At 60.3% G+C, this 18,290-nt stretch overlaps 1 protein-coding gene, 2 long non-coding RNA genes and 1 other non-coding gene across 4 annotated transcripts in view; 2 read left to right on the top strand and 2 right to left on the bottom strand.

The window, feature by feature from the left end:
- Positions 1–18,284, top strand: part of NSD2 (nuclear receptor binding SET domain protein 2) — a 45,914-nt gene extending 27,630 nt beyond the window's left edge. The window contains exons 9-19 of the mRNA XM_040489615.1: positions 750–950; positions 2,604–2,783; positions 3,112–3,268; positions 3,398–3,603; positions 4,979–5,082; positions 6,303–6,572; positions 7,437–7,553; positions 15,581–15,722; positions 15,846–15,952; positions 16,960–17,164; positions 18,006–18,284. Of these exons, the coding sequence (XP_040345549.1) occupies positions 750–950; positions 2,604–2,783; positions 3,112–3,268; positions 3,398–3,603; positions 4,979–5,082; positions 6,303–6,572; positions 7,437–7,553; positions 15,581–15,722; positions 15,846–15,952; positions 16,960–17,164; positions 18,006–18,277 (1,961 nt within the window). The 3' untranslated portion in view covers positions 18,278–18,284. The remainder of the gene's footprint in view (positions 1–749; positions 951–2,603; positions 2,784–3,111; positions 3,269–3,397; positions 3,604–4,978; positions 5,083–6,302; positions 6,573–7,436; positions 7,554–15,580; positions 15,723–15,845; positions 15,953–16,959; positions 17,165–18,005) is intronic.
- LOC121039421 (uncharacterized) lies at positions 4,916–10,774 on the bottom strand. The gene is made up of 2 exons (XR_005794772.1): positions 9,265–10,774; positions 4,916–8,566 (listed from the first exon to the last, which is right to left on the bottom strand). It is a non-coding gene; the product is annotated as an uncharacterized LOC121039421 (long non-coding RNA).
- Positions 11,071–13,916, bottom strand: LOC121039423 (uncharacterized). The gene is made up of 2 exons (XR_005794787.1): positions 13,416–13,916; positions 11,071–13,076 (listed from the first exon to the last, which is right to left on the bottom strand). It is a non-coding gene; the product is annotated as an uncharacterized LOC121039423 (long non-coding RNA).
- Positions 15,346–15,472, top strand: LOC121040497 (small Cajal body-specific RNA 23). The gene has a single exon (XR_005795334.1).
- Positions 18,285–18,290: the final 6 nt, after the last annotated feature.

The following is an 18,290-nucleotide window of genomic DNA, read 5'->3' as shown; positions in this document are numbered from 1 at the left end:
GCGTGGGTGCCCCGGTGTCAGAGGGCCCGGCGTTACCAGTACAGGTGAGCTGGCCGGTCAGTCCCAGGACATGGACGTTCACGGGAATGTGGGCTTCCGTAGACACGCGGCGCGGACCTGAACTCCGGGGTCAACGGCAAGGACGCGCCCGTCCCCGAGCGGCCACGGCTTCCTTCTGCCGCACCGCTTCCTTCGCCAGCGCACTCTGGGGGCTGCTGGGAAGAGGGGCCGCTCAGATGCGGCCCCTCCTGTCCACGCGCAGCCCCGAGGGCCTCCTGGCTCTCGTGGGCGCGTGTCCTAGGTTAGGAAGACACGTGGAGTCTTCCCGAGTCCCTCCGGTCGCAAGCCAAGGCCATCCGATGTGACGGCACCTCGCCTCTGCTGCCTGTGGTTGGTTCTAAGTGAAGGTTCGCTGTACTTGGTTGATGGCTCAGGAGGGAGAGCAAAAGCTTTCCTTCGGAGGAATGCCTGCTCTCCGGCTTCCCGCTAATTCGAGGGGGCGTCCCCACCTCAGCCGCCTCCTGCTCAGACTTCCTTGTCCTCCGGGGAAGCTGGAGCCCATCTCACGGCAAGGTAACGGCCCTGATGGTGGGACCGTTTTCTGAAGCGTGCTCGGACCGGGCACCGAGGTCCGAAGAGAGCCCGAGGCCTCGGCAGCACGGGCCGCCCCTGACGGGGCTGCTGGAGTTCGGTGGCTCAGGGACGACAGTTTAATTCTTGTTCCCTGCCCCTCTTTAACCGTCTGCCAGGGATTCACTCGTGTTTCGTGTGTAAGGAGAGCAAGACCGACGTCAGGCGCTGCGTCGTGTCGCAGTGCGGGAAGTTCTACCACGAAGCCTGTGTGAGGAAGTACCCTCTGACCGTGTTCGAGAGCCGAGGCTTCCGCTGCCCCCTGCACAGCTGCGTGACCTGCCACGCGTCCAACCCTTCCAACCCCAGGCCGTCGAAAGGTACGGGCGCTCACGGGAGGCGGGCGCGGTGGCCAAAAGGTCTGTCCCCAAAGGCCTTCGGTTTTTCTTTGGAGTGGCGGTTGTCTTTCTGTTACTGACTCGACACTGGCTAGCAGGGTTTTTCTCGAGAGGTCGGTAAGAGGATCCGCCCTGCCGTGCCTTCTTCCTGCCCTCCGTGTCCTCCCGGAGCCTCCACTGTAGGAGGGGGGCCTGTGAACCATTCTGATAGGTTCTGTTTGTTCCAGTTTTTAATTTTTAAAAAAATTTTAAATTTACTTTCAAGAGAGAGAGCATGAGCAGGGGAGGGGCGGAGAGAGAGCAAGAGAGACAGTCTGAAGCAGGCTCCAGGCTCGGAGCTGTCAGCACGGAGCCCGAGGCGGGGCTCGAACTCACGAACCGCGAGACCATGACCTGAGCTGTAGCCAGATGCTTAACTGACTGAGCCTCCCAGGTGCCCGTCTGTTTGTTCCAGTTTTAGTGCTTCTTCAGTATATGAGAAAAATGTTCTATTCATCTGTACATTTAGAGGCAGAGAGAGTGAGGCTGGGGGGGAGGGGGAGAGGGAATCTCAGGCAGGCTCCGTGCTTGATCTCACGATCGATCGTGACGTGACCTGAGCTGAAAGCAAGGGAGTCGGACATTTAACCGACTGAGCGACCCAGGCGCCCTGAGGAAGGTACTTTAACATCAAGTCGTATCTGCCTTATTTCGCGTTAGGCGTGTGGGATTGAGGACGGCGGGCTATCTGTACTTCTGACACCGGTGGTTCTCAGCCGTGGCGATGTTGCTCGCCAGGAACACTGGGCCACGTCTGGGGAGACCTTGGGGGGCGCAGATTGGCACCCAGTGGGTAGAGGCTGGAGCCGTTGCGAGACGCACTACAGGCCCCACGGGCTGGCGGTGCCTGGGTTTATCAGCCCTGCTTGACCTTATTTAAGAATGTGGCGGGGCACCTGGGGGGCTCAGCGGGTTGAGCGTCCCACTTCCGCTCATGTCAAGATCTCGCAGTTCGTGGGTTCGAGCCCCGCGTCGGGTTCTGTGCTGACAGCTCGGAGCCTGGAGCCTGTTTCAGAGTCTGTCTCCCCCTCTGTCTCTGCCCCTCCCCTCACTCATGCTTCGTGTCTCTATCTCTCAAAAATAAACAAACTTTTATTTAAAAAGAAAAAAGAGGGGCGCCTGGGTGGCGCAGTCGGTTAAGCGTCCGACTTCAGCCAGGTCACGATCTCGCGGTCCGTGAGTTCGAGCCCCGCGTCGGGCTCTGGGCTGATGGCTCGGAGCCTGGAGCCTGCTTCCGATTCTGTGTCTCCCTCACTCTCTGCCCCTCCCCCGCTCATGCTCTGTCTCTCTCTGTCCCAAAAATAAATAAACGTTGAAAAAAAAAATTAAAAAAAATAAATAAATAAAAAGAAAAAAGAGAGAGAGAGAATAAGGCATTTTAAGTGATTGACGATTCTCTTGATGGTTTTGAAGCACCTTTGCCTGGGGGAGATGTGTTTTTGTAACATCTATTAAGTGTTCTTTCCATCCTGGTTACTGCTTTCGTCAAATACGCCGAGTTTATTTCAGCGTGAATTTTCTAAACGCGTGGGGGGCTCGGTCGCCTCTCGCCGCCCTGCTCCCTGTCGGGCCTTCAGCGCGTGTCTCTGCCCCCAGGGAAAATGATGCGGTGCGTCCGCTGCCCCGTCGCCTACCACGGAGGGGACGCTTGTCTGGCGGCCGGCTGCTCTGTGATCGCTTCCCACAGCATCATCTGCACGAGCCATTTCACTGCCCGCAAGGGGAAGAGGCATCACGCTCACGTGAACGTGAGCTGGTGTTTCGTGTGCTCCAAAGGTGAGGGCTGGCGCCACGGCGGGCGGCCAGGGCGGGCTGCTTCTCTGGGCTCCCTCGCGCACAGCTCTCGCAGGTAACCCCTGGGGCCTCCGCGCCCGCCCTGCTCCGGGTGGGGACGCCCCCGATGTCTCCCAAGTGCTCCCGTGCCGGTGTGCGCCGTGACGTTTCTGAACTCACGGAGGCCGGCGCACCGCCGGAGGGCGAGTTCGCCGTGATGCCAACAAGACGGGCTTGTTTCGTTGCGCCCCGACGGCCGGCCGTGGTTAGGCTCGCGTCGTGGAGCGAGGGGCGGGAAGGGCCAGTGTGAGCCGCTCGCCCTCCCTTGCAGGGGGAAGCCTGCTGTGCTGTGAGTCCTGCCCGGCGGCCTTCCACCCCGACTGCCTGAGCATCGAGATGCCCGACGGCAGCTGGTTCTGCAACGAGTGCCGAGCCGGGAAGAAGCTGCACTTCCAGGACGTCGTCTGGGTGAAACTGGGGAACTACAGGTGTGAGGACCGGAACCCTGTCTGCCTCCTTGTTCACTGTGTTCTTTTCACTTTGCAGGACTGAAAGCGCTGAATGACTGTCACTCTGTCTGAAGAGTCTGTGAACCCTGTTTTTAATATTTATAATAGATGGTGGCCGGCAGAAGTTTGCCATCCCAAAAATGTTCCCCCAAATATTCAGAAAATGAAGCACGAGATTGGAGAATTCCCTGTGTTTTTCTTTGGGTCTAAAGATTATTACTGGACGCATCAGGCGCGAGTGTTCCCGTACATGGAGGGGGACCGGGGCAGCCGCTACCAGGGGGTCAGAGGGATCGGAAGAGTCTTCAAAAACGGTACGGACATTTCCAGACGGAGCGAAACCGCACCCTCGGGTACCTTCTGCTAACCCTGATTTTTGTTGTTTGAAAGTTTGGTTTCTGTAGAGAACACCAGGCTGAGCATTCTAGCCGTGCTTTAAATTAGGAAAACGTAGGTTTGCAGACTGATTGGTTGAGGCACAGGATAAAATGTACTCCCGAGTAACGTTTACAGCATTGGTTTGGGATTAATTTCACTCACATGCATTGGAAGCTCTATTTTTATTTAAACATTTTTTTTTAAGTTTATTTTGAGAGAGTGAGCGGGGGAGGGGCAGAGAGCAGAATATCCCAAGCAGGCTCTGCAACGTCAGTGTGGAGCCCGACGCGGGGCTCGATCCCACGACCCCAAGACCATAACCTGAGCAGAAAGGAAGAGTCGGTCTCTTGACCGACTGAGCCCCCCTGGTGCCCCGCAGTGGAAGTTACTTAGAAGAAGTTATTCCAGTGCTGGTTTACAGAGCTGTCTTCTGCCTTGCCTGTCATGTAAGATAGAAATGTGGAGAAGACTTTGCCGCCGCCTAGACCGGGTGCCCCGGGAAGGGCCAGGTGTGGGTAGGTAGACAGGTGCCCCGCTCTCTGATTCCACAGCCAGGGTGACTGACGGGATGGGAATGCCACCGCCTGACTGGAGGAGGTGGCATTTACTCGGGGCCGAGAGTGAGTGGGACGGAAGGGGGACTTGGCGTGCGTGCGGCTCGTCCTAGTCCACGGAGGGCGGGCGCATTGCGGCCGGTGGCACGTGGGGGTGGCTGGGTGGGCTGTGCTGACAGACCGGCGTCTTGTCTCCTGTGGGCCTCACGCACGGCAGGCAGCAAAGGTCTGATGAGAAAGATTTTCAAAACTCGTAATGAGATGACAGATGTTGAAACTGAGACTTAACGTGCTGGAGTCCGCTGGCGGGTCGTGAGGTCAGACTTGAGTCCTGGGGGTCAGGGTGGCCCCAGCACGCAGGGCGTCCTCCGCCCTCGCTCGAGCCCGGTGCCACCCCCGCCCCCTCCCAGAGGACGTGTCCTCCCGGGAGGATGTTAGATCCCCGCGGGCAGGGAGAGCTGGAGCGTCAGCCTCCCAGAGAAACCCGCCCTGGGCCTTCCTGGTGGCAGGTGGCACGGCACAGCGCCTCCCAGGCCTCCTCGGCCCGGCGCTCTCTGAGCATCTTGGGTGGAAGACCCTCGTGGCATTTAAAGCACCCGCCCTGAACAGCGTGCACACCCCAGAGCCTCCTGGACACCGGTAACCGCACTTGGCGGGACACGGAGGCTTGCGTCGGCCGTTTAGACGCAGAGCCTGTAGGTGGAGGTGTGAATTTAGTAAACCTCTTACTCACGCTCACATTTCGTGGACTTTTTAGCACTGCAGGAAGCTGAAGCTCGTTTTCGTGAAATCAAACTTCAAAGGGAAGCCAGAGAAACACAGGAGAGTGAGCGCAAGCCCCCGCCGTACAAGCACATTAAGGTGACGGGGGTGGGGGGCCGGGTCAGGGGTCACTGCGGGGACCGTGGGTGGGCCCTCCGGCCGCGGTGGGTAAGAGGGCTGCCGTGAGCAAGCGTCTGTCTGCAGCCCCCGTGTGGACCGCTGCCTGAGGTCACGGGCAGAGAGCAGGTGCAGCCACTGCCCAGCGTGTGTCCTTTCTGGGGGGCGGGGAGGGCGTGCAGGCAGGGCTGGGGGGGGGGGGCTCCGCGGTTTTGGGTTTTGCCCTCGTGTGAGGCTCCAGCCGGGAGCCCGTGAGGCGCGGGGGTGGTGGCGGGCACGCCGTCGTCACCCGGTGCTGGGGACGAGCTTGGATGAGAGGTGGCCGGCCCGGGCCGGTGCTCGGCTGGAACGTGGCTTGGTCAGCCGGAGCCCTGGAGACAAAGCGATGTTCCCGCCGTAGAGGGTGTGGATGCCGCACAAGGACTGCGGGGGTGGCCGTGCTGCCTCCGGCGAGCCCGGCAGTCCCGGCAGGGAACCTGGGTCCCCACGTCCCCACGGGGTGGGAGGGAGAGAGGTCCAGGAGCTCCTCACAGCCACGCTGGGTGAGCCGATGTCACCGTGTCCTGCCGCCTGGGTCCCGGCAGCCTTCTCGACACAGTGTGTCAGCTGCCTTCTGGCCGCTCGAGGCCGCGTCTTTGCTCCTCAGATCCGGGCGGCGCGCCCTGTGTGTGCGTGTGCAGGTGACACGTTCTCTGGGGCTAGTGTTTCCTCAGGGATGACTTCGTGGAGATGGAGCTCCTGGGTCAAACAGCTTGGGACCTGAGGGCTCCTGAGGCGGGTTTTCAGATCGCGCTTCTGTGTTTCGCTGTCGCGGCCCAGCAGTGAGGAGGCCTTTGTTCCGCCGCGTTTCCCCTCGCCTTACTGGCCTCGGCTTCAGTCCCTCTTCCCCTCTGTCTGTGGCTCTGTGGTTGGGTTGCTCTTGTGCTGTCACCGTGAACCGCGAGTGTGCCAGGGCAGAGCCTCCCTGGTCACCCGCCTGCGGGTCCCCGCTACAGGGACCCTGCCCCGTGCTCAGCACGTGCTTGTGCGCCTGTCTTCCGGCAGCCTGGCGGGGCAAGCGTGGACGAGGGACGTGAAGTGACGGGGGGGGGGGGGGAACCATGCCCCCCCCCCCCCACCGCCACCCTCCTCTGGAGCGTGGGGACCGGCGGGAGGCCGGGGTGCTTGCTCTCTCGTCTGACGCGCCCCCGTGTCCCCGGCAGGTGAACAAGCCCTATGGGAAAGTCCAGATCCACACGGCCGACATCTCTGAGATCCCCAAGTGCAACTGTAAGCCCACCGACGAGAACCCCTGCGGCTTCGACTCGGAGTGTCTGAACCGGATGCTGATGTTCGAGTGCCACCCGCAGGTGTGCCCCGCGGGCGAGTACTGCCAGAATCAGTGCTTCACCAAGCGCCAGTACCCCGAGACCAAGATCATCAAGACCGACGGCAAAGGGTGGGGCCTGGTCGCCAAGCGGGACATCAGAAAGGTGTGTGCCGAGCCCCTTTCCTTGCTCGCAGGAAACCCTGGGCCGGCTGGCGGTTTACGCTTGGCTATGCTTAGTACGCTTTTGCACGCACGTAAGAACGGGGTTTTTAAAAAGTCTGAGTGACTACGGTTGAACGTCGTAAAACGTTACGTGCGTGCTGTCTAGCAAAGTAAAACTCAGCAGGCCCCTGACTTGGCCTCCACTTGGCATTTTGGAGGTCGCTCTGTGACAGGAAAGACCGTGAAGGAGCCCTGCCCTGGATGGGCGGCCGTTCCGTCCGGGGCAGCGTGGGACCAGGTCGTCCGTCAAGGCCACAGGCCACACACGGCCTGCCCGTGTCCCAGGCTGGGCAGCCGGAAGTAGAGAGGCAGCCGGAATTGGCTTACGAGGCCAGGCTGTGGCCTGGGGGGCGGCGGCGGCCTCAGACCCCAGGTCTGGTTCAGGGCCGATCCCGGGTGAGAGCAGCGGCTCTGAAACGCGCACGGCCCCTGCGGGTCCGGTTCCACTGCCCGCCTCGGCGGCCAGTTCCTCCGGGCTCTCGCCGTGTAGACTCTGCTAGGGAAGGCGAGCCGTGGCAGCCGGCCGTGTGGGAGCTTGGGGTGTGCCGCCAGGGTGCCCGGAGGCAGTTGCTGCAGGAAGCGAGGGTTAGGGTGCCGCTTTGGGAAGGACGCTCGGGTGAACTGTTCCCTGACAGCTGAGTATGGAGTCGTTGAGGTAGACCTGAACTTCCAGGGACTTGGGAAGACGCGCCCCGGACGGCATCGTGACGTGCGTGCGGTGCCGGCTCCGGGCGCTTCGGGCGCGGGCTCCTGCACCCGGACCCCGTTGTTCACCACGGTCACGGTCTGCTGTTCCGCCTTCCAGGGAGAGTTCGTGAATGAGTACGTCGGTGAGCTGATTGACGAGGAGGAGTGCATGGCGAGGATCAAACATGCACACGAGAACGACATCACACACTTCTACATGCTCACCATAGACAAGGTAGTGCTGCCAGCTCCCCACGGGCCGTGTGCTGCGCTGTGCCCCGGGGCCACAGGCCTGTCTGTGGTCCTGTCCGCGTGGCCCGGTCTTCAGACGTTTATGCGTTCTCTCCTGAGGGGCACGGCGTCTCCCGGCAGCTGCCTGAGGGCCTGTCTGCGTGAGGGCGTCCTGGGGCCGCGTGCATCCGCTGGTGCGTGCACAAAGTACCAAACAGGCCGGACCGAGGGTCGGTGAAAAGAGGAGAAAAGACGAGGAGAGTTACACGTTTTCGGCCGCACAGCCCAGGTGTGCAGTTTGCAGGATACGTCGGCCAGAGGGACCGATGTCCTCGGGGCAGGGGCCACACCGCCCGTTTGCCGGTGGGGGTGAACGGAAGAAGGTGCATCCGGGACGCTCACGGGTTGGCTCCCGCCCGCCAGGACGGCCCTTCCCGGGTGTGTGCGCGGAGGGCCGCTCTGACCCCAGGGGCGGCCTCTGTGGTGCCCGAGCGCCGTGCGTGGGGAAGGCAGTCACGGGGCTCGTGTCCGCTGCTCGGCCTTGAGGCCGTCGTCCAGCAGGAGCGGGTGGCTACCGCGAAGGATGGCCGGAAACGAGGTAGAAGATGATCACGCACCAGGTTAGGATGGTCCCAGGGACCTCGCAGGGTCGTCCCCAGGGAGGCCGCGGCCCCACCAGGAGGAGACGAGGCAGATGCCGCGGTCCGTGTGCGCTTCCTGCCGGGACCCTAGACCCTGGGGCTGGGATGCCGGACGGGACCCCCTGGAGACCGTGCGGGAGACCCCACTGTGGACACGGTGCCGTCCCTGACGGCTAAGTGTCTGCACAGGGAGCTCCTCGGGAGGACAGCGTTGACGTGTCTGAGGAACTCACTGGCAGAGGGTGAGGGAAGGAGCGTGTGCGCGGGCACCTCTGCGGGCTAGGTGATGAGGACAAAGCAAACATGTGAAAGTGTCAGTAGGCGGCGTGTCCGGGTGAGAGGTGCGGGTGTCGGCCGTAGCATTCCGTTTTTCTTCCTGTAAGTTCGAAATCGCTCAAGGTGAAGGAATTGGTTAGAAAGGTGAGGGTCCTGCACTAGAGGGGGGCGGAGCTCCTCCCTGGGCCCGTCGGGGGGCACAGTACATCCGGAGCCCCTGCCGGAGGTGGGTCCGGCAGACCCCACAGGCTGGCAAACAGGGGTCCCGTGGTACAAGAACACCCAGCCGTGGATGGGGGAGGACCGACTGCCCACAACACGCGTGTAGGGTGGCAGGTGAGGGGCAGAGAGCCCGCTTCTCAGAAGCAGGGGCGAGCGCGTGCAGCCTCCGGGGGCCAACCCTCATGTGGGGACCACTGCCAAGGCCTGCTCGGAGGCCTGGCGGGCAGCTGGAGCTGAGGCACCCGTGTAGACCCCTCAGAGGGCTGTAGTCCTAGGCAAGGGGCCCGTACGCTTGGCCCCGAGGGTAGCGGATTTAGGCTGCCCGCTGCCACCCCCCTCCCTTTTAGACGGTAGTGGTGAGGGAGGTTGTTTTATTAGAAGTTTAACACTTGAAACGCGTGTCTTACCAGGTTTTGGAGTCAAAATGTAAACCACTCGTGTGTCGTAAGAAATGCCAGTTTCGTCATTTAACACACACATTGGTCCCTGAAATTGCTGAACCCTAATAATTCACTTAGGCTCCCTGACTGAAGAGAAGATAAAGCCAAAGACCCACGAGAGAGAAACAACTCATACCTCACGTCACGTCCTTGCCATAAAAAGAGTGCAAGTCCCACTTCAGCGCTTATGGGGCCGTGGAACAGGATGTCCTTAAGCAGGACCTTCACAAAGTCTCAGCTTTTGGTGAGAGCCAGAAGTAGTAAGACTGAAGTCTGGCACCAAGTCTTAAGTGAGCGTGTGAGAAACGGCCGAAGCCATTAAAGGAGACGTGGCGATCACGCCTCACACCGAGAGCTAACACGCAGTCGTCGAGATGAGCCCAGAAGGCGGCTGAGGAGACGCTGGGCAGCCACAGGGCAAATGGCTGGAGCGGAAGCCGGGACCAGAGAGGCTGTCGGCCGTGGCACGGGAAGGGAAGATGAAAACCTTGTCGGAGAGGCCGGGAGACGCAGAAGGCAGACACGTTCAGATGCTCCAGAAGGAAAGACAAGAGAATGGGGGAAGGGTCATGTGGCAAAAGGATTTTCTAGAATCTGATGGAAACTGACCCAAGTTTTGAATAGCACAACTAAAAATAAACGTATACCTAGAGATGCTATTAAAAAAAAAAAAACACCCAAACGTAGCAAAGACATGTAGCAGGGACGCCAGAGACTGAAAGTGGCAGAGAGAGGAGCACGTTCCAGGAGCGACAGCCAGACAGTCAGACTCCTCCACGTGTGACCCACGGCCAGAAGACACGGCACAGAGTGGCAGGTGGTAGCCCCCGCTCCACAACCGAGCACCACCGAGGAAGCAGAGCGAGCTTCAGAAGTGACCTGCGAGACGCAAGCAGGTGTGGTGTGCATGCGAATCCATAGTGGGCACACCTGTACGGGTCTGGCCGCCTGGCACCGTGGGAACCACGGTGGTGATTGCTGGGCAGGAGGGGCTGTGGTGTCAGGGGCAGGGCAGGCTGACGGCCCCAGACGGGTTAGAAGTGGTGGCACGGAGCCATTGCGAGCTGCTTGTTTTGTGTGGATGCGGGGGTGAGGTCTCACCAACTTTCCACTTTGGCAAAGTATGCATGTTAAAGCTACACTGAAAATTACTAAATGAATAGAAACAGAAGGTGTGACTTCCAAGTCGTCGACTGAGTGGAAAGGAGCATGAGGAAAGTAGACAGTGAGGTAGGAGGGAGGTAAAAAGAGAAAAGAGGGTAATTAGAAAGCATGGGTTTAGCTCAGCTGGTTCTGTGTCCAACTCTTGATTTCAGCTCAGGTCATGATCCCAGAGTTGTGGGGTTCAAGCCCTGCATCAGGCTCCACAATGAATGCGGAGGCTGTTTGGGCCTCTCTGTCTCTCTCTCTCTCTCTCCTTCTACCCATCTCCTCTGTTTTTTCTCTCTTAAAAACAAAAAACCATGCACGGGACACAAAAATACACGTGTGGCAATGATCACAATAAATGTAAATGGCTTAATTTATAAGACTAAGGTTTAGACTGACTAAAATACAGGAACCTGATTTAAAAAAAAAAAATTTTTTTTAACGTTTGTTTTTGAGACAGAGAGCATGAACAGGGGAGGGCCAGAGAGAGAGGGAGACACAGAATCTGAAGCAGGCTCCAGGCTCTGAGCTGTCAGCACAGAGCCCGACGCGGGGCTGGAACTCACAGAGCGCGAGATCGTGACCTGAGCCGAAGTCAGACGCTTAACCGACTGAGCCACCCAGGCGCCCCGGGAATCTGATATGAAGCTCTGTGACTTATGTATTAAGAATGAACTAGAGGGGTGCCTGGCCGGCTCAGTCTGTGGAGTACGGGCCTCTCTGATCTCGGGGTCATGAGTTCAAGCCCCATGTTGGGTGTGGAGATTACTTTAAAAAATTAAACAAAAAAAGGAAGCAGAAAGCTTGTAAGTGTACTAGAAAATTAAAAACTTAGCAAAGGCTAGTGCAGAGAAGGCTGTTCGTAGTACATTAGCATCAGATAAAGTAGACTTTGAACAGCCACAGCAGCCAAGGAGGAGGCCTTAGTAGGGTCCTCACTCCCCTGCTTACTGGGTGCAGTTGTGGGGGTGGAGGAGACCCAGGAACTCGATGCGTATCTAACAGCTTGGAGAGATCTTAAAAGAAGGTCAATGAAGAAAGTGGGAGACAGGAGTGGACCCGCGGTGCAGCAACAGGAACCTGTGAACATTAAAATGCACGTAGGACTGTGGTAGGAGAGGGTGGCTGCTCGCTCCCAGAGCAACGGCAACAAAACGTATACGGAGTACGTCTTCGGTGGGGCTGGGGACAGACAGGCCATCAGCCTGGAAGTGCCTTTGTCAGAAGAGACGAAGAGCCGTCTGCAGGTGGCACCTGCTGGGCAGCAGCACTGAGTCTTGGAAGGGGGCAGCGGAGACGGGCGGCATGGGGGCTCCTGGGAGGCAGGAGTGACGGGCTCGGGAAGGGCCGTCTTCCGAGAGAGACAGAGAAGGTGCCCGAGACAGAGCACGTGGCGCACACTCCCTGAGTCCAGCTGCTGCGGGGCCCCGGCGCCCTCCGAGCGGGGTGGCAAAGGGACCACAGAAGCCGCCTGTGGTGGAGAGAAGCCACTGGGACGGCTGCCGTCACAAAGCACTGGACTTGAGAGAGTGAGGAGTCAGAGGCGGCCAGACGGCAGGCAGAGCTGAGTCGGGAACGCGGGGGGCGTGGGGTGGAACAGGAGGAGACCGGCATCTCCCATCAGAAGCTTCAGCTGCCCGGAGCGCGTGGAAGCGCGGGGCAGACGTGGGACAGACGCGGGGACTGAGCAGGACGCGGTGGGGAGAGAGCGGGGAAGGACGAGACCAGCACAACACAGGGCACGGGCCGAGGACAGTCTCTGCGTGACCGCGGGCGCTCCAGACACCGGAAGGAGGTGAAGACGGTGCTGTGTTTCCGGGAAATCCATCCAGAATGGCCAGCGTAGGAAATACTGTATCAAAATTATGGGTGTGACAAAACCTTCTGGTAGCCAGACGAAGACACTGAATTGCGTACCAGGGAAGAGAACGAGGCCGGCTTGCCAGCTGTGGACACAGAGCTCCGCGCCTGAGCACAGAGGGTCGGCTCCCACACGGTGTTCAGGAGAAGAGAGGGCCAGAGACCAGAGACCCTGCGGCCAGCTGAGCAGTTCATCAGGGGCAGCGGCTACAGGGTAAGAGGCTCGAGTGTGAGGCGCGGAGCCAGGAGGCTGTCCGGGAGCACAGCGTGCTTGGGGTATCGTGCCCAACACAGGGAAGGGCAGCCCAGGTCACCTCTGGTGGGAGCCGGGGATCGGAGCCGGTAACTCCCGGAGGGAGACCGAAGGTGGCCGAGCGGTGCTGGCGAGGTGGGGTCACTGAGGCCATGGTGGCAGACCCGTGGGTGCCACACACGGCTGGAGATGCTGGGCTGCTTATAAAGGGTGGTCGGGAGGACAAAACTCCAAATTGCCAACAGGACGGGAAAATTGTAACGAAATCCGCGTTACTTCGCGGTGAAAGGCTTAAGAGGCCTGCATGCAAACAGAACGGGCTGGTAGGTTAGACTTGTGCACAGCGTATCGTCCTGTCTGTAAACAGGGAATTGAATTGACTCGCCTGTTTAAAGATTCCCCGAGTGGTCCGTAAAGCAAAGCCTGCTTCTCTGCTGTCCGTAGAAAGAAAGATTCTGAAAGCTGGAGTGTAAAGTCGTGTACGGGGCAGGCGGCCCCTGTCAGGTGAGGTCGGACTCCGGCCCCACCACGTCCGGGGGCTCAAAGGAAGCCCTCGATGGCGGCAAGGACCCCTTCGTGCAGAGCGCGTGCCCGGCGCCACATCCCTCGTGCGGCAACAGGGAGGCCAGGAGAGGCTGGGGGAGCTGGTCTGCCATGCGTCCGCCTCTGAGGCAGAGGGAGGGGCCCTGGACAGACAGACAGACAGAAAGAACACGGTTAATGAGGGAACTGAAGTCAACGCACAACTTTAGCAGTTAGCAAACAGCACAAGTAAAAAGCCACGTCCGTCCCCCTCCCCCCCCCCCGGTCCCCAGGGCTTTCCACAGACACACCCCCGCCCCCTCCCCCCCCCCAAGGGCAGATCCCAGGCCTGGCCCAGTGATAGGGCAGAGGGAGCGGGCTTGGGGCCCACAGGAGGGGAGGGTGCGCCCCTGAGAAGCACCCCCCCCCCGCCCCCGTCCCCCAGGAGCGCAGGGGCCTTCACAGCCCAGGACTGACAGACGCAGGAAGGCACCCACTGTCACCTTAACGAGTGCCACGGAATCCTCTGAGGCTGTGTAAGCCCCACTCCCTGAACACTGGGAAACTGGGAAAAGAAGGGAGTTTCTTCCAGTTTGGTGAAGCTGTGAAAATCTGTCCCAGACTCTCGGCCTGAGACGGCTCAGGAAGGAGACAAGATGCTGTGGCTGCTGCTCCTGACCCCGGACACGGCGGCATGGGGGAAGGCTCAGGGACGACCTGCGCACCGGCGTCAGGTCCCCCCCACACACGCGGAAACACTGGCGACAGCTCTCCCGCGGGACACATGAGAGGACACGAATGAACGAGACACGGCTCTGTTTCTGGTTGAGAGGAAATGTCACAATGTGCGTCTTCCCAAACGTCAAATTGCCATGATCTCCACGCGAAGATTAACAATTTAAAGTAAACGTCGGGGCGCCTGGGGGGGCTCAGTCGGTTGAGCGTCCGACTTCGGCTCGGGTCATGATCTCACAGCTCGTGGGTTCGAGCCCCGCGTCGGGCTCTGTGCTGACGGCTCGGAGCCTGGAGCCTGTTTCGGATTCTGTGTCGCCCTCTCTCTCTGCACCCGCAGAGCACTCTGTCTCTCTCTCTCTCAAAAATAAATACAAACGTTAAAAAAAATCATAAAAGTAAATGTCGATGGGCCATCTAGAAGAGCCCACGCAGACGGCGAAGCCCGCAGGACTGAACGGTGCTCACCCACGCTCTGTGGCGTTCCCGTGAACGGTGTAGCCCAGTCTCAGCGGCAAGTGACGGGGCGGCAGACGACAGACCTCTGGGCAATGGTGCCCCCTCACTGCACTCACAAGAGGAGATCTTCCAGATGCCGTAAGGAGCCAGGAAACACCGGAGGTCTCTTGTGTAACTTAGGGGTTAGAGAAGGCTGTGCGAGGCTAGTCGAAGACCCTGAACGCATAAAGTAAAGGATTGACAAAATCAGTTGTGTAAAACTGGGCAAGTTTTGAGCGAGAAAAGGTACCATCAAGTTAAAAATCGAGTGTCGTCCTAGGAGAAAGATTTGACACATAGTTACCAAGGGTCTGGTATCCAGAATATACACACACGTGCGTGCGCACGCGCGCACACACACACACACACACACACACACACACACATAGGGAGGGAGCTGCAGATCACCAGGTCGCCCAGGGATGCTGGCCCTCAGCCCTCAGCCAGGAAGTGCACCCTCGAGCCCTGGGGCCGGTGACGCCGTGGAAGCTGTGGGGCCAGGGCCTCCACCGCTGTGGGAAGGAACACCGTGCGGGCCGTGAAAGGCCCCTATGCAGAGGGAAAGGGCACACTGCAGAGCAAGCCCGTTCTGATCGCATTTCTGTATTGAAAGGAACACCTGGTGTGGGTGTAGATCGTGTATTTGCACATTTGTTCACCCCATTCACACAGAGCTCTGCACAAACTCGTGACCACAGTGCTGTATGTGCCTGATCTTAAGTGCCCTCCTCCCCCGTGCATCCCTTACCTCGGCTGCCCCCCTCACGGGGCAGGGACCTCCAGCCGCACCGTCCCGTTGCTGGACGGTGGTGGCGTGTGCATGAGTGCTGCGTTGCGGGCTTGGCCCCAGGGCAGGGCCACGGCGTGCACCTGTTTGTGGATTTTCCGCCAGCGCCGGCTGCTTTAATCAAACCCGTTCCTGCGGTCACCGAGTGCGTCCGGTTCCGTTGTCCTTTTCACCTGCGTTTCCTCCACTGCTTGGCAACGTGGACACCTTCCCAAAGTGCTTGCGCGTCTGGGTCAGATCTTCGGGAATCGTGTGGTTATATCCTTTGCTCCTTTGGAACCGGGGTCCTGTCGTTTGTGTCCGTCGATGTGAGTCTCTGGCGGCTGTCAGTGGTGACGCCTTCCCGTCCCTCCTGGCTTGTCTGTCACCTGCTGGCTGGTGTGGGGAAGCGCCTGCCGGCTGCCCCGTCCTCACCGGGACTCGCTGGGGCTTGGTCCTCGCCACGTGGTCCTGACCTGCCCTCCGTGAGTGAGAGAAACAGAGAACTGGTTTGGGGGCGTCCTGTCCGAGCGGACACAGGAGGCCACGGTTTCCAGTACAACATCGTCGGCCAGTGGGAGAGACCGTGAAAATTCCCTTTAAGAAGGGCATAATGGCTAAGGGTCACCCCCGCGTTTAAATGCGACTTGAAACTTGAGTTGTACCTTACAGGACCGGATAATTGATGCTGGCCCCAAAGGAAACTACTCCCGGTTCATGAATCACAGCTGCCAGCCCAACTGTGAGACCCTCAAGTGGACGGTGAACGGGGACACTCGCGTGGGCCTGTTTGCCGTGTGCGACATCCCCGCAGGTACGACATATCCGCGGGCTCCCCCAAGGCCGTGACGCCGGTGTGGACGTGAGCGAGTAGGAGTGTGTGTTGTGGGCCTGACGAACGCGTTTCCAGGGTGGCCGCGTGTCTCTTCTCCCCTAGGGACGGAGCTGACCTTTAACTACAACCTCGACTGTTTGGGTAACGAGAAGACAGTCTGTCGGTGTGGGGCCTCCAACTGCAGCGGGTTCCTTGGGGACAGACCAAAGGTAAGGTCACGGATGCCAGCCTTTCTGACGTCTGCGGACACGTCCGTCCCTTCTTCCGGGCTGGCGGGTAGCTTTGGCGGGCAGGAGGGGTCCCTGCAGGGTGTGGGCGGCAGGGCTCCGGGCTCCTATGGCTCACGCGGCCGGAAGTCTGCAGCCAGAGCGCCGTCCGGGCCTCGCTCTGTCCGGGCCTCGCTCTGTCCGGGCCTCGCTCTGTCCGGAGGCTCTGCTGGCTTCTGGCAGTTTCCAGCCGGCCTTGGCGTGCCTTGGCTGGTGGACGCGTTACTCCCGTCTCTGCCCTGATCTGCACAGGGCCTTCTCCCTGTCTCTGTGTCCCTTCCTCTCCTCGTGAGGATGCCAGTCATTCTGGGTTAAGGGCCCGCCCTGCCCCAGTAGCACCTCATCCTAACGTATTACATCTGCATCAACACCGTTTCCAAGGAGCATCCCGTTCTGAGATTCCGGGCAGGTCATGAATTTGGGGCCCACTTACCTGCCTGCCTAGGCCCCCAAACGCGGGGGGATCACGGGCATCTGGCCCGGAGTTGGGCTGTCCACGGGGGTCTGCTGCTTCAGCCGAGGGCATGATTCTGTTTCTCTCGCTCACAGTGCGGTTCTTACTGGAAAGAGCGAGGGGCGCATCCCGTGGGGGCGGGGCCGCTCCGGGCCCGTGCGTCCCGCCCACAGATCCGGGAGGCGCCGACAGCTGCTACTGCAGAGGCTCTTGGCAAAGCTGGTCCTCCTCGCTGTGCTCAGTGGTCACCCGTGGGGCAGAACAGGCGCGCGCGTGTGTGTGTGTGTGTGTGTGTGGGATGAGCCCCACCCCCCCCACCCCCCCGAGGCACACGCCTGGTCCCCGCTCGGTCTCCTCCAGGCGAAAGCGTCTGCAGAGTCCCCGGAGATGCACGCACCTGCACCACGGCTCTTGTGCTCCCTCTTTGTGGTTCCGTTTGTTACTGCTTTGGTCCACGCAGGTCTCGTAAACAAAGCGCGTTGGTTTCTCACTTTAGACCTCGACGTCCCTTTCTTCAGAGGAAAAGGGCAAAAAGAGCAAGAAAAGAACGAGGAGGCGGAGAACCAGAGGCGAAGGGAAGAAGGAGTCCGAGGATGAGTGTTTCCGCTGTGGGGACGGCGGCCAGCTGGTGCTGTGTGACCGCAAATCCTGCACCAAGGCCTACCACCTGTCGTGCCTGGGCCTGGGCAAGCGGCCCTTCGGTGGGTGAGCGGGCCCCCCCGGCGGCCTTTGGGGGTCCCTGTCGATGGCTCTCCTCTCCCGGTCACAGACTCGGTGACTCAGGTAGCGAGGCCCGGCCCAGGGAGGTCCGTGTGTGGAGTCAGGGTCTGCGGCGGGCACGGCCGTGGAGCCCCTCGGACCACCCGGAGCGGGGCTTGGGCCAAGGTCCCGCGAGTGGCTGCCGAGCCAGGGCTGCCGGCGTGGGAGGGGGGCCGGGCTCCGGGCGCAGAGCTCTGCCCAGCCTTGGGTGTCGTAGGAAGGGGGCCCCCGGAGCCAGCCTGGGACGCGCAGGGCCGGGAGGGGGACACGGGGCGGGCTCCGCCTTGTTCTCAACAGCCTCGCTCTGGAGGGATGACGGGTGAGGGTGTGACATGTTAACTTGTCCAGAAGCGAAACAGATCCTCATGCAAACCAAAATCTATACAAAGGGAAGTCAAACACGTTTGATCGTAAAAGAAAACAGATCGTGTGCAAAAGATGACAGAACGAGACTTTCTGGACAGACGCGAGAGGGAAGTGTGCAGGTGACGGGGTGGTGACCCCACTGAGCAGCAAGCTGGTGCAGATTAACGCCGGAAAGATCAAATCCCCAGTAGAAAGCCGGTCCAGGCCACGGCGAGGTCACAGAGAAGCCGGAGTGCCAGCGGGGCCCGGGGGTGGGCCGCGTCCCCCGCCGGGCCGGCCCGCCTGGCCTCTGCTCCTCTCCACGTCAGCTGGGGAGGAGCGGTGTCGTCTCTGTTCGTCTCACCGGACAGTCCACGCAAACGCTAGAAGTTGTTGATGCTTCCGCCGCTCCGGCTCACGTTTCGTGTTTCGTTGCAGGGAAGTGGGAATGTCCTTGGCACCACTGTGACGTGTGTGGCAGACCTTCCACGTCATTCTGCCACTTCTGCCCCAACTCATTCTGCAAGGAGCACCAGGACGGGGCGGCCCTCGGCTCCACGCGGGACGGGCGGCCATGCTGCTGCGAGCATGACCTGGGGGCCGTGTCGGCCCGGAGCGCCCAGACTGGGAAACCCTTTCCGGAACCCAGCAAGTCCAAGGGGAAGAGGAAGAGAAGGAGGTGCTGGCGGAGGGTCACGGAAGGCAAATAGCGCCAGGCAGTGG

Source organism: Herpailurus yagouaroundi, unplaced genomic scaffold (genome assembly GCF_014898765.1).
Source record: "Herpailurus yagouaroundi ecotype Mexico unplaced genomic scaffold, PumYag 28, whole genome shotgun sequence".
Lineage (NCBI taxonomy): Eukaryota > Metazoa > Chordata > Mammalia > Carnivora > Felidae > Herpailurus > Herpailurus yagouaroundi.
Note: the sequence above shows the minus strand (reverse complement) of the source record. Positions and strands in the feature narration are given on the sequence as shown.